At 44.2% G+C, this 14,115-nt stretch overlaps 1 protein-coding gene across 1 annotated transcript in view; it reads left to right on the top strand.

Annotated features, from left to right (window-relative positions):
• Window positions 1-666: 666 nt before the first annotated feature.
• The window catches only part of MATN1 (matrilin 1), a 42,050-nt gene continuing 28,601 nt past the window's right edge, over window positions 667-14,115 (top strand). The window contains exons 1-2 of the mRNA XM_084814399.1: window positions 667-754; window positions 5,967-6,313. Of these exons, the coding sequence (XP_084670525.1) occupies window positions 667-754; window positions 5,967-6,313 (435 nt within the window). The remainder of the gene's footprint in view (window positions 755-5,966; window positions 6,314-14,115) is intronic.

The following is a 14,115-nucleotide window of genomic DNA, read 5'->3' on the forward strand; positions in this document are numbered from 1 at the left end:
TGAATTGCTTTAGCTAATCCCTCCACCCTCTTCCTTTGACCTCACCTTTAACTCTTCCTCTTTCCCTCAGTTCCCCATTGCAAAAATCCATCCACTCTCCCTCAAAGACTACTAGTTGTACTCACAAAAAAATTAAGGGGAAAACTGTTTCCTAAGCCTTTAATTTTTTTTTTACATTTCATGTGTCCATGCAGTTATTTATACAACCCACCCAACCCCATCCTGTCCCAGTCCCTAGTGGTCTCAGACTCAGAAAGGACATTGGCCTCAACACGCTGGAGACAGTTTACTTACTGTGGCAGACCCCCGGCCAGATTAAAGCCGGTGATTGGCAGATATACCCCTTTCTTCAGGTTGATTTGACTGGCTTCACTGTTCAGGTCTCAAATTCCCTGCATTCCAGGCTGTTGCTGGTCGCTTTTACTACTTCCCACCTCCTAGTCGAGCAATGAAGCCGTTGTCGCAAATCCAGGCTAGGGGAAGGGCCGGGGGACCTTTCCTTGTCAATATTCATCCTTCCACACTTCCATTCAGTCTCTTCCCTCCCACCCCATCGTTCACACGTGTTATAGGTTGGCCTGCCACCTTTCTGAGGAGTGGCCCATTAATACCTCTGGGCCAAAGCCGGAGTCTGCCACTCCACAGTCTGCCTCCATCTCAGCAATCATGACAGTCTTTTTTTCTGGCGTCCTGCTCTCTGTGCTGCTTCTCTTTCAGGAGCAGGGAGTGAATGGGGTCCCTCCTCAGCTGAGAGGTAAGTCATGGAATCTCTTGGTTAGTTTGCAAACCCTTAGTCATTCCCTTTGGGCCAGGAGGCTAGGATAACACAGGGCACAGAGGAGAGAAGGGAAATGAAACACAGAAAGAGAAAGGAAGATGTGTGAACTCTGGTATGTGTGTGTATACACATATTTCCCCAAGGTTATACCAGTTCAAGACTCTCTTCCCTGTAGATCCTTGCTTCTTTATTTTGGAATAGCAGCTGAGATGAAAGCAAGCAAACGTGCGCACGCCCTGATGTAATACAGGAACAGTATTAACTTTTCTTCCGTAGTAAAACACACAGCATGAGTGGTGTTCCTAGAACTCATCAGTTTCAGCATCCTAGGACAAGAGACTTCATTCTTGGTCAGTTCCTCCAAGTTTTGGTTTGGAGTGTGTCAGGTGCCTCAGTAGAATAACATCTTTGTAGAAATTAGTCTATTCAGCTAAGCCTCTCTGCTAGGTTTTTACTTGGTCTATAGCCTGCAGTTCCCTCCTTGTATAGAAATAATCCTTATTGAACCTTGCAGTCGAAAAGTTTATACTGGAGACTTTTCTGGCTTGGAGGCTGCAGGCTTATTCTGGTTGTACACACCAACTGCAACCTTATGTTACTGAAGTACCATAGAATGAGAACCACTTGAACACCACTGCTCATCTCAGTGAAGCCTGCTGCTGTTCCCATGCCTGATTTCAATCTCTGGTACCATGAACAAGCTCCAAATGTCACTGACAGTTTTCTCAATGGACTTTGCACTTTTGATGTCTACAGAAGTTCACATTCTGAGATAGGATCTGCATTTAATCAAGATGGCATCTGAAGGCAAACTAAAAAGAGATACTTCTAGTGAAAAGGGTTTTTTTTTTTTTAAAAAAAAAGAAAAATAAGCCAATGAGTCCATCTGGAAGATAAGAGACTGTATTACAAGAAACACCTATCATAGTTAATCTGTGGAACTTATTGCAGCAGGAGGATTTCAGTACAAATATTATTGGTAGATCTTCTAAAGACAGCAGCAGTCCATACAATGGATTTAAGAGGGGAAATGTGAGTGTACAAATGATATCACCCATACAAGAATTCCCCATTCACACCAGTTCATTCATTAGATCTATTTGTCTTATCCAGAAAACCACAAATGCACTAGAAATGCATGTGGAAGCTAGGTTTATCAATGACTATTAGGGGTGATAGTTACATGCAATCTCGAGTTTCAGGGTCAATATGCCACTGATACCAGTTACTAGGGAGGGCAAGTAAGTGTGTGTGTAGCATTATTGCTTTCATGTCCTGCTGTTGGGCTTCCTAGAGGTACCTGGTTGGCCACTGTGGGAAGGAAGATGCTGGACTTGATTAGGAACATAGGAAGCTACCTTATGTTGTGTCAAACCATTGGTCCATCAAACTCATTATTGTCTATAGTGACTGTAGCAGCTCTCCAGGGTTTCATGCAGGAATCTTTTCCAGTCCTAGCTAGAGATGCCAGGGATTGAAGTTGGGTCTGCGTGCAAACCATGTGCATCACCATTGGGCTACAGTGGTGCTTTGGTCAGAGCCAGCAGCACCCTATGAGATAAGGCATGTTGTTACAAGACAGGTGGATGCTGTCTTTTAGTCTTATAGACAAGGTACAACATTCACATGTGGGAGGTATGCTTTGGATCAGGTTCATTGTCAATACGACAGCTAAATGCATAGCAGCATCTCAGTTTTGTTATCTGAATTCTGTGGTCTGAGTGTTTACCTTTTTTATTCTTGAGGTGCCCTATATGGGGACAAATTTAATTTCCACCAAGGTGCGTATTTTGGCCATGTCTTGGTTATTTCCTCGGTTCTAGAGTACTGATCGTAATATATGCACCCCATTCTAAGACCTGCCAGAGGTGTATGGATTGCCTAATGCCAATGGAACCACATGTTATCTTGGAGCACTGATAAAGGGGTTCCCATTTAATTTTAGTGGCATGGGAGGGAAAAGCAGTTCATCCGTTTCCTACTGGCCTTGTGCAAGATGCTGCCTTATCTGTGCAAATCTTAATTCCTTGCTTCACTAGAGCTACAGCAAGAAATCATATTGAGTTGACCGTACATTTTATTGACATTGATACTATCTGCCCCACTCATCCATGGCCTTTTAAAGACTTTGAGATGCCAACAGGTTGATTATTCATTTGTCCCTCTTCCTTCTCTTCTGTCTATCAATGTTGACATTTCCCCCTCTATGCATGAGGTCCATGGCACCCCCTCCCCCCCACACCTCAAAAGGACTGGCACTCATCTATTATGCATCAAGGAAGATGCATTACTATCATATTTCAGATGGACCCAACACAAGGCTATCCTCAAATAATATCTTTATGGTTATTGCATCTACCTAGCATGCGACCCCAAAGTTAATTGTATTCCATGTGTTGATTGTACTCCATTTGAAGGAAGATCTCAGTTTGATTCAGCATTTGTTTATTGTCTCTGTGGATCATGGACAGTTCATTCTAAATAGCGCATAAGGGAATGGGGGAGATGTGCAAGTATGTGTGATCTGTAGTGGGAAAATCTTTGTTGACATTCAAAGATTTGATATTAGAAAACCCTAAGCCAAAATGTTTCAAAACCTGTCGCCTAGAAGGACTTAACCTCAGATTCATCCAGTCCACTCCAAAAGCATGTTCATGTGTTTACCTGTATCATTTCTTGCTGACTATGCAAGTTCTTTTTGCTTTACTTTCTTAAGGCACAATCCTATGCATGTTTAGACAGAAAAAAAGTCCTGCAACTCTCAGCATTCCCCAGCCAGACCATTACTTGATTGTTGTTGTTCAGTCGTTCAGTCGTGTCCGACTCTTCGTGACCCCATGGACCATAGCACGCCAGGCCTTCCTGTCCTGCGCTCTCTCCCGGAGCGTGCTCAAGTTCATATTCATTGCATCCGTGATGCTATCTAGGCATCTCATCCTCTGCCGTCCCCTTCTCCTTTTGCCTTCAGTCTTTCCCAGCATCAGGGTCTTTTCCAGGGAGTTTTCTCTTCGCATTAGGTGGCCAAAATATTGGAGCTTCAGCTTCATTATCTGTCCTTCCAATGAGCACTCAGGGTTGATTTCCTTTAGGATGGACTGATTTGACCTCCTTGCAGTCCAGGGGACTCGTAAGAGTCTTCTCCAGCACCACAGTTCGAAAGCATCAATTCTTCGGCACTCAGCCTTCCTTATAGTCCAGCTCTCACAGCCATACATTACTACTGGGAAAACCATAGCTTTGATTAGACGGACCTTTGTCGGCAAGGTGATGTCTCTGCTTCTTACTATGCTGTCTAGGTTTGCCATAGCTTTCCTCCCAAGGAGCAAGCGTCTTTTAATTTCATGGCTACAGTCACCATCTGCAGTGATCTTGGAGCCCAAGAAAGTAAAATCTGTCACTGCTTCCATTTCTTCCCCTTCTATATGCCAGGAAGTGATGGGGCCAGATGCCATGATCTTCGTTTTTTTAATGTTGAGTTTCAAACCAGCTTTTGCACTCTCCTCTTTCACCCTCAACAAGAGGCTCTTTAGATCCTCTTTGCTTTCTGCCATTAGGGTGGTGTCATCTGCATATCGGAGGTTGTTGATAATTCTCCAGGCAATCTTAATTCCGACCTCTGATTCATCCAACCCGGCATTTCTCATGATGTACTCTGCATATAAGTTAAATAAGCAGGGTGACAATATGCAGCCTTGTCGTACTCCTTTCCCAATTTTGAACCAATCCGTTGTTCCATGTCTGGTTCTTACTGTTGCTTCTTGACCCTGGTACAGGTTTCTCAGGAAACAGGTAAGGTGGTCTGGTACTCCCATCACTTTAAGAATTTGCCACAGTTTGTTGTGATCCACACAATCAAAGGCTTTAGCGTAGTCAATGAAGCAGAAATAGACGTTTTTCTGGAATTCTCTTGCTTTCTCCATGATGCAGCGAATGTTGGCGATTTGATCTCTAGTTCCTCTGCCTCTTCGAAACCCAGCTTGTACTTCTGGTAGTTCTCAGTTCGCATACTGCTGAAGCCTAGCTTGTAGGATTTTGAGCATCACCTTGCTGGCATGTGAAATGAGTGCAATTGTGCGGTAGTTTGAACACTCTTTGGCGTTGCCCTTCTTTGGAACTGGAATGTAAACTGACCTTTTCCAGTCTTGTGGCCACTGTTGAGTGTTCCAGATTTGTTGGCATATTGAATGCAGCACTTTAACAGCATCATCTTTTAGGATTTTAAATAGCTCGGCTGGAATACTGTCATCTCCGCTAGCTTTGTTGTTACTAATGCTTCCTAAGGCCCACTTGACTTCACTCTCTAGGATGTCCGGCTCAAGTTCAGTGACCGCACTATCATGGCTATCAGGGACATTCAGATCTTTCCTGTATAGTTCTTCTGTGTATTCTTGCCACCTCTTCTTAATCTCATCTGCTTCTGTGAGGTCCCTGCCTTCTTTGTCCTTTATCATGCCCGTCTTTGCACAAAACGTTCCCTTGAGATCTCCAATTTTCTTGAAGAGATCTCTAGTCTTTCCCATTCTGTTGTTTTCCTCGATTTCTTTGCATTGTTAATTTAAGAAGGCCTTCTTGTCTCTCCTTGCTATTCTCTGGAACTCTGCATTCAGTTGGGTATATCTTCCCCTTTCTCCCTTGCTTTTCGCTTCCCTTCTTTCCTCAGCTACTTGGAAAGCCTCATCAGACAGCCACTTGGCTTTCTTGCATTTCTTTTTCTTTGGGACGGATTTCGTTGCTGCCTCCTGAACAATGTTACGGACCTCCGTCCATAGTTCCTCAGGCACTCTGTCTATCAGGTCTAATCCCTGAAATCTATTCCTCACCTCCACTGTATATTCATCAGGGATATGATTTAGGTCATACCTGAATGGTTTAGTGGTTTTCCCGACGTTCTTCAATTTAAGCCGAAATTTTGCAAGAAGCAGCTCATGATCTGAGCCACAGTCAGCTCCAGGTCTTGTTTTGACTGACTGTATGGAGCTTCTCCATCTTTGGCTGCAAAGGACATAATCAAAGGCTGTATGGTTTTTAAGTCAGGTAGAGAAGGACCCTAACAAAGCTATCCTATGCACGTCTACTCAGAAGTACATCCCATGGTATTCAGTGGAGTTTGCTCCAAGGGAAGTGCACTTAGCTTTGCCAATGTCCTTCTTCGGAATTTTGAAATGTGCTATTTGCTTTTCTCACACAGGTGCCCAGTGTAGGACAAGACCCACAGACCTCGTCTTCATTGTTGACAGCTCCCGGAGTGTGCGTCCCAATGAATTTGAGAAAATCAAAGTCTTCCTGTCCCAGGTCATTGAGTCGCTTGACGTGGGACCCAATGCCACTCGGGTTGGTATCATCAATTATGCCAGCGCAGTCAAGAATGAATTATCCCTCAAGACACACCGTGCGAAGGCCAGCCTGTTGCAAGCTGTTCGCAAGATTGAGCCCCTCTCCACTGGGACCATGACAGGCCTGGCGATACAGTTTGCAATCAACCGAGCATTCAGTGAGGTGGAAGGAGCCAGAGTGCGAGCACCAGAGATCAACAAGGTATGAAAACCGGATGGGCTCACAGGAGCCCTTGTTCCACATCCTTCTTCCACTGTTTTTTTGCTCTCTATCTTTGTTGCAAAATAAGCTTGGAGAAATAAGCAACCTCTAGGCAGAAATGGTTGATAGAACTTCTGTGGAAAGTATGAGAAAATCCTTCACCCAGTGTGTCAGGGCTCCCCTTATGACCTGGACCCCTGAGCAAGTTCTTAAGGATTTTTTGCTGCCTTAAGAGTCCCATCTTCCTTCTTTAACTTCCCCTTCCCAGTAACGTGGAGTTTAGGCTGTAGACATGGGGTGATTGACACTGCAGACATAGGCTTTAACCACAACAGTTGACCAGTAGATTTAAAGCAAACAAATCACAACTAAAGGTATTTACACAACAGAGGTAAGTGATACAAAAGGCATTAAAAGAGAAGAAAATTGGCAAAACTCAAGTTCCTTTACCCTAGCTGTCTTTAGACTTTTCTAGGCTGCTTCTTCCTGCTCACTCTTCAGACTCTGCTCTCACTTCAGGCTCTGGCTATTTCTCTTCTTACTGGCTCTCTCGCTGTCTTTATATATCCTCCTCCCTCAAAACCAAAAGTACTACTTCAGACCTGAAGAAATGAAACTTAAGTGGAGAAATGAAATTGACATTTAGCCAGAGAAATGAAACTACGCCTCTCAGGGTAACCTCCTTGCTACAGAAAACTCCAAGCCTGGAAGCCTGTCCTTTTCCCTTCGCCTCTGTAGGCCTCAGACCGTCACACAGCATCTTCCCCTAGCATCTGATTACTTAGACTTCTCCAGTCTTTGAAGCATAGAAAATCCTTTGAAGGATCTCATTTCATGTTTGAATGGCTGCTTGTGGTAATTTTATTTCACTCTTTTGCCCCCACAGCAGTCTACTCTTCCCATTACTGCACTTCTTTTTTTTCCAGTTATCTAATTCTTCCCTAATTACATTTCAGGATAGTCTTACTCTGCTGAAAGCAACTTTTGGAAAGGGCTGTGATTTACCTCAGCACAATCTCCTTCATAGAGAACTTGGTCAAAGGCATGCCAAAGTTCAACTGTAGTCATACTCAGGCTTTTAATTGACCGAGGGCTGGCATCAAGCGTCAGCATGGTCAGGCACCTGTCGAAGGCCCACACCACAGCAGGGCCCACTGACAAAAGCCCCCTGGAGTTGCACTTCATCCTTACTATTGCAACCTGCTTATCCACCTGTCTCTCCTTCTTGCCTAGACAATGGTGGTGGTGAGAAGGAGGAACTGTAGATGTCATGGCCTGCTGGCTTACTGGCTCTCTGCCTGTCAAGCAAGCAAGTGGTGGCAATGATGAGAAGATAATGAGGAACAATAGCAAATCTCACGAAAGGTGGTGAGAAGATAGACTCATTGAGGGAGGGGCCTCACTGAGGCCAAGGGCCTTCAAAAACCTGGATCCGGCACTGAGTTGATCCTACCAAATAATGCCAGCACATGCTTTGTATGCAGAAAGCCTCATGTTCAAGCCCAAGTAGGAGGTGCTGGGAAAGGCCTGCACCCGAAACCCTGGAAACAAAACAAGTCAGAGCAGACAATACTGGGATAGACAGACCAAAGGTCCAACTCTGTAGAAGGCAACTTGCTTTGCGCCAACTCAGAAAAGAAAAAAGAAAAAAAAAGGGGGGGGGGAGACTGAAAGATGTTTCAGCAGAAATGTGCAATATTGTGAAATTCTAAAATCCACATTTTTTAAATAAATAATGCAGTACCTCAACAAAATGTGATAGGATCTGACAAAGGAAGAGTCTCCTGAGGGATCCAAATGAGCAGTTCAAATCACAACCAGCCCATATACCTACAGATTTTTACCTGTGATGTTACTTGTGCCAAAATAATAATAATAAAAAATGTTTCTGGGGCAGACTGTTTTGTTTTTTTAACATTCAAGACCAATCTCAGAATAGATGTTTAAAATACTAGCATAGGGAGAGAGCAAAAATCAGGGATGGTGCATGGGTGTAGTGGAGGCTGGTGCTTCTGATTTTGGTGGGGCTGTGAATCTATTCTGGGTTTCAGCCAGGACCAGCTAGAACTCTAAAGGAGCTATCCAAGGTGCCGAACCTATTTTTTGGGGGGTAAGTTTCAGCACCTTGGGGAGCTCCTTTAGAGCTCTGGCTGGTTCTGACTGAAACCCAGAATGGCTCTACCGCCCCACCAAAGTTGGACCCACCAGCCTCCTCTCTCTCTCTTTCTCTCTCTCTCTCTCTTTGTGTGTGTGTGTGTAAGCTACAAACGTGGATAATATAAGACAATAGCTGTTAATTACATACCAAATACCAGCAGACTGTCTTGGTGCCTGACCGACCTTGTGGACAGACCTTGTGCTGCCCATCTGCTAGTGGAGCTGGCTGCCAGTTCTGGTCCATGCATGCCCAGCCCCACCAACTCCATTCCGCACGCAGCCCCTACCTTTTGCTGAATGACAATTTAGCGCTTCTGGGGGCAAGCCCCCCAGTGAGCAGAAGCACTCATTTCTGGAAGAGGAGAAGATGGAGAGATCTCCCTTATGCAAGCTCTGCTGACCTGCCCCCTTCCAGAAACTAGCATTTCAACTCATTTGAGGCTGTCCTAGAAGTGCTAAATCATCATTCCGGAAGTGGTAGGGGCTTCTGGTGGAACAGAATTGGCAGGGCTGGCTGCACATGGACCAGAAACGACGGCCAGTTCTGCTAGTAGATGGGCAGCGTTGGCTTCTGCCCCCAGAATGCATTTCTCTTTTTTGTTTTTACAGTTTGCTTTGGCCACATCCTAACCAGAGGTTTTACCAGGGCTGGCCCCAAGATATTTTGCTTCATGATAAAGAGTGTCAAATTGTGCCCTTCCCCAACCAATCAGGACCCAAGGCTAGCCAGCTTATTTTGCCACCTGAGGCAAACAGAAAATCCCCCTGCCTGGCAGTAAAAATATAACATTAATAAATTAAATAACTAACCATTTGCTGCCTTTTCAAGATATCTGAAATCAGCCACTGGAGGCAGCTGCCTCACTCTGCTTAAGGACAGGCCCAGCTGTCAAAATTTGAATTGGCAGGCAATGTATGCAGATATTATAAAAGGTGCCATCCACAACCCCATGTCACCCCGCAATTTGGCCATTCTATGGATCTTTGGACAAAAGATTCTGTTCATCGTCTACCTCCTCACTGGACTTTGTGATGGTTTTTCCTAAAGTCTAAATTGTTCCTAGTCTCACCAACTTCTTGCTGCAGAAAACAGGGGCAAAAAATAATAATCACATAGCTTATTGTAAGTAACCAAGTTCTCATCCACACAGATTAGCAACCGCTTTTCAAATTATATCATAGCCACTCTCCCAAATACGATTTTCAGACTTCATCCCAGTAAGATTTACTGCAATGTCCGGCTTGCTGTTTGGTTCCTCCACAATCTTAACATATTTAGGTTGATCTATGCATTGGCTTATGTGAGTGTCTATTAGCCAATGTATTTTGTTGTTGTGTATCACTTTCCTTTGGCATCTGTGATTAAATTAAAATTAATTCATCCCCCCCCCCCCCAGCTCCTTCTACTCATAGTATGATATGGGGAAGCCACAACCCTTGGTTATTATATATATATATATATATATATATATATATATACACACACACACACACTGTATGTATGTATGTATGTGTATATATATATGTGTGTGTGTATAGAGAGAGTTTATATCTATTTATTTACTACATTTATATGTAGCCCAATATAAATGTTGTCTGAATGACTTTACAGCATCAATACAATATTGACATATACATCAACCAAGAATAAACCAATAAAACTTCACACTTAAACAGAATTTTAAAAAATAACAGTGCAATCCTAGACAGGTCTACTCAGAAGTAAGTCCCATGGAGTTCAACTGGTCTTACTCCCAGGTAAGTGGGGACAGGATTGCAGCCTAAGAGATTCAAGAGATCTCACAAAATCTGGGAAAATAAAAATGGTATTTGCCTGGCACCAAAATGCTCCCAAAATAGGTGCCAGGTGAGCCTGTCTGGGGCGGGGGGGATATTCCACAGTCAGGGTGCCACCACAGAAAAGGATCTCTCCCTAGTGGTCACCTGCTGAATGTCACTTGGCAGGAGCACCCAGATAAGGGCCTTAAAAATGGGAAAGCTAATATTGCTTCTGTAGTCTATCCCCTAAAATGGGAACAAAGAGCCCTGATTGGGAATCTACAAAGGGATATGAGCCACATGTCCCTATTTACCAGGGAACAATCCCTGGTTTTGGGAACCTGTCCTTAGTAAAACATGGGCCATGTGTGTGTGTGTGTGTGTATGTAATATTCTGCATATAGATGCAATACAAGCATATGTTTTCAGCCTGCCTCTTTATTTATTTATACCCTGCTTTCCTACCCAAAAAATGGCACTCAAGGAGGCTTACAAAAGAAATTTAAAATAGATTGAAACAATAGAACACATAAAAGATACAATAAAGAAATAACAATAACAGAATAAAAAAAGCACCAAACCCACAGGCCCAGTTACAGGCCTTCTTGAATAAAGTGGTCTTTGCCTGCCGTTGAAAAGATGGCAGAGAGGGAGTAAACCTAGCCTCCGTTGGGAGGGAGTTCCACAGCCTAGGAGCGGCCACCAAAAAGGCCCTCAAATACAGGCCCTCTTGCATACAGTATCTAAAATTTACATTACTGGAAGGGGGGTTGGCTGGGTTGTGTGGCCTCCAAGACTTGATTGGCCTACTGACCAACCTAGTTGCGAGCAAGACCCCCTGAAAGGTAATTCAGACCAACCCCCAGCCCGTAACAGTATGTTGAGAGGGTGGTTGACTGACTTCTCTTTCCCTGAGACAACTGCCCTGTTTTAGGATTTGTGTGTGGAATGAACACATATAGTGATAGGGGATATCAGGCTCCGCCTAATACATTCATAATCAAACACCTATACAAAGCCCCTGCATGGAGAACTGCATGTGTGGGAGCTCCCAACAGATGTTTGAACAAACATCTGTAGTTCAGGAGCGGAGGGTGGCACCCAGCCCCCCCCCACATCCATTCTACATGAATTAACACCTGAAAATGGCAAGCAGAAACAATGCTGCATATTGTTCTGTCATAAAATGATAATACACTAAACTTAATGGCTTGCAATGCACGAAGGCATATCACCACGAAATTTAAACTCAGATTGTTGGAAAGGGAGGGAATGCTGGCAAGAAATGTGGTTCTATCTCTTTTCTTAAGGACAAAGGCCCCCACACTCCGCAAAGTTCCTTTGCTGAAGCTGAAAGGCCAGGTTCTGCTAGATGTAACAATATCTTTTATTTCAGCACCTTTTCTACTCCGGGGGGGGGGGGGGAATGTCTGGGAATGTTTTGCCCAGCAGGTTCTGAAGACCTGAAAAAGGACATTTGAACCTGCTCTTAACATTTCAAAAATAATCCTTCTAAAAATCTTGCTCCTGAGTTTCATCAGAATCTGGCCAATGCATCACTCTGTTTAGCTGCACGGATGAAAGCTTGAAGGAGTGAAGAATTGCCAAGGAAGAATTGGAAATCATGAAAATGGATACAAAAGAGAGAGAGACAGAGAGAGTATATATGTATGTACAGTATATACATATGTATATATGCATGTATAATCACAGAGTTGAAAGGGGCCATTTAGGCCATTAGGTCCAACTCCCTGCAGTGCAGAAATCCAATTTAAAGCATCCCTGACAGATAGCTGTCCAGTCTTTGCTTGAATACCTCTAGCAATGGAGATCCCACTACCTCCCTAGGCAGTTCATTCCACAGTCTAACTGCTCTGACCTTGAGGAAGTTTTTCTTGATGTTCAACTGAAATTTGCCTTTGTGTCTTACCATCTTGGATGACAGAGAACAGGTTGCAGCCTTCTTCTGTGTGACCACCCTTTAGGTACTTGAAAAATGCTATCATATCCCCCCTCAAGTCTTCTCTTTTCAAAGCTAATCATACCCAGTTCCTTCAGTCGTTCCTCATAGTTTCTAGTAGTGCTCGAATTTCAGCTCTGGAGCCAAATTCTGAGCTGAAGTGGTGTGCCTCTGGCCGCTTTAGGCTGCTCCTGAAGCTGGTTGGAATGAACCCAAAGCAACCTGAGGTGGGTCAGGTTTCTCTGAAGGGCATTGGTGCACTTTGGAGTGATATGGAAGCCCAGCTGTCCCTCTGCCCAGCTACATGAGCCCCCAGCTCTGTACCTGAACCCTTGGGACACGCACCGGCAGGCGTTGGCCTTTTCAAGGGAATTGTCGTTGCAACTTCATCTATTTCCAGAAATTGAATCCTGTGCAAATGGTGGCCATACGGTCATCAACTACATAGCATTCCATTTCCGGAAAGAGAGGAATGCACCAAAATGGCGACTTCCTTAAAGAGGCTGATGGAGTGCATCCTGATGGTCCAGGTAAGGCACAGAGGGCTCGTGTGGCATGGCGGGGGCATCGGGGTGGGGGAAAGCCCACTTTGGCCATCTGAATCACTCTTCAGCCCTGGAGCCCGAAGCAGGTCAGGTTGGACCCAAAGTGGCCCAGAGCAGGTTGGTCCCACCTCGGAAGCCCTGAAGCAGCGTCTGAGATGGATCAGGGGGTCCCTGCACAGCCCTAGTTTGTAGTCACCTGATCATCTTTGTTGTCCTTCTCTGAATTCGTTCCAAATTATCTGAATCCTCCTTAAAGTGTGGTGTCCAAAACTGGACATGGTATCTGATGTGATGTCTGACCAGTGTAGAGTGGAACTACCACTTCCTGTGATATTGAAACTATACTTCTATTGATGCAACCTAAAATTGCATTTGCCTTTTTGGAAGGCACATCAGTTCATATATCTATATCATTGATACATATATGTTTGTGTGTGTGTGTGTGTGTTTGTGAGTCTGTCTATCTATCTATCTATCTATCTATCTATCTATCTATCTATCTATCATCTATCTATCTATCTATCTATCTATCTATCTATCTTCAAAAACTATGAGATGTAGGAACAGAGGAAGCTGCCTTATACTGAGTCAAACCCTTGGCCCATCTAGTTCAGTATTGCCAACACTAACTGGCAGCGGCTCTCCAGGGTTTCAGGCAGGATTCTTTCCCAGCCTTACCTGAAGAAGCCGGGCTTTGAACCTGGGACTTTCTGCATGCAAAGCAGCGGCTCTACCCCTGAGCTACGGCCTAATAAATATCATAGTGGAGTTTCATCTAAAACCCAAATAAATACTTGGACAGAAGCCAATTATGTCCCATTAACTTCAAAATGTGACTATATCCCTGCCATATTCAATTAAATATTGTGGCCAGAGGTGATCACAATATGACAGCAGTACTACTGTTGAACCAGCTTAATGGCGACTTGGCCAAAAGTTAAATGGAAGGTAGCCTACTAAGAAGATAGAAACATGTACAACTGACCTACCTCACCAGGTAGTGATGGGATGGCTTTTCTACAGGTACGTTGGAGGTCATCTAGTCCAACCCTCTGCTTGGTGCAAAATCTGGCATCCAGGATGCAAGTACAGCAAAGCATCCCTGTCGGATGCCTGTCCAGCCATTGCTTATATACTTTCAGCAAAGGAAGGCTCATCACCTCCCAAGATAATCTGTTCCATTGTCCAACAGCTCTTACCGTTCAGACATTTCTCCTAAAGTTTGGCCAAAATCTGCTTCCCTGAAATTTCCACCCAATCTAGTCCTGCCCTGTGAAGCAACATAAAACAAGTCTGCTTAATCTTCTGCATGACAGCCCTTCAGATATTTGAGGACCACTATCATGTATCTCCTTAATATT

The sequence above is a fragment of the Heloderma suspectum genome, chromosome 10, assembly GCF_057233095.1.
Source record: "Heloderma suspectum isolate Gila_16-S chromosome 10, 16-S_ref, whole genome shotgun sequence".
Taxonomy (NCBI): domain Eukaryota; kingdom Metazoa; phylum Chordata; class Lepidosauria; order Squamata; family Helodermatidae; genus Heloderma; species Heloderma suspectum.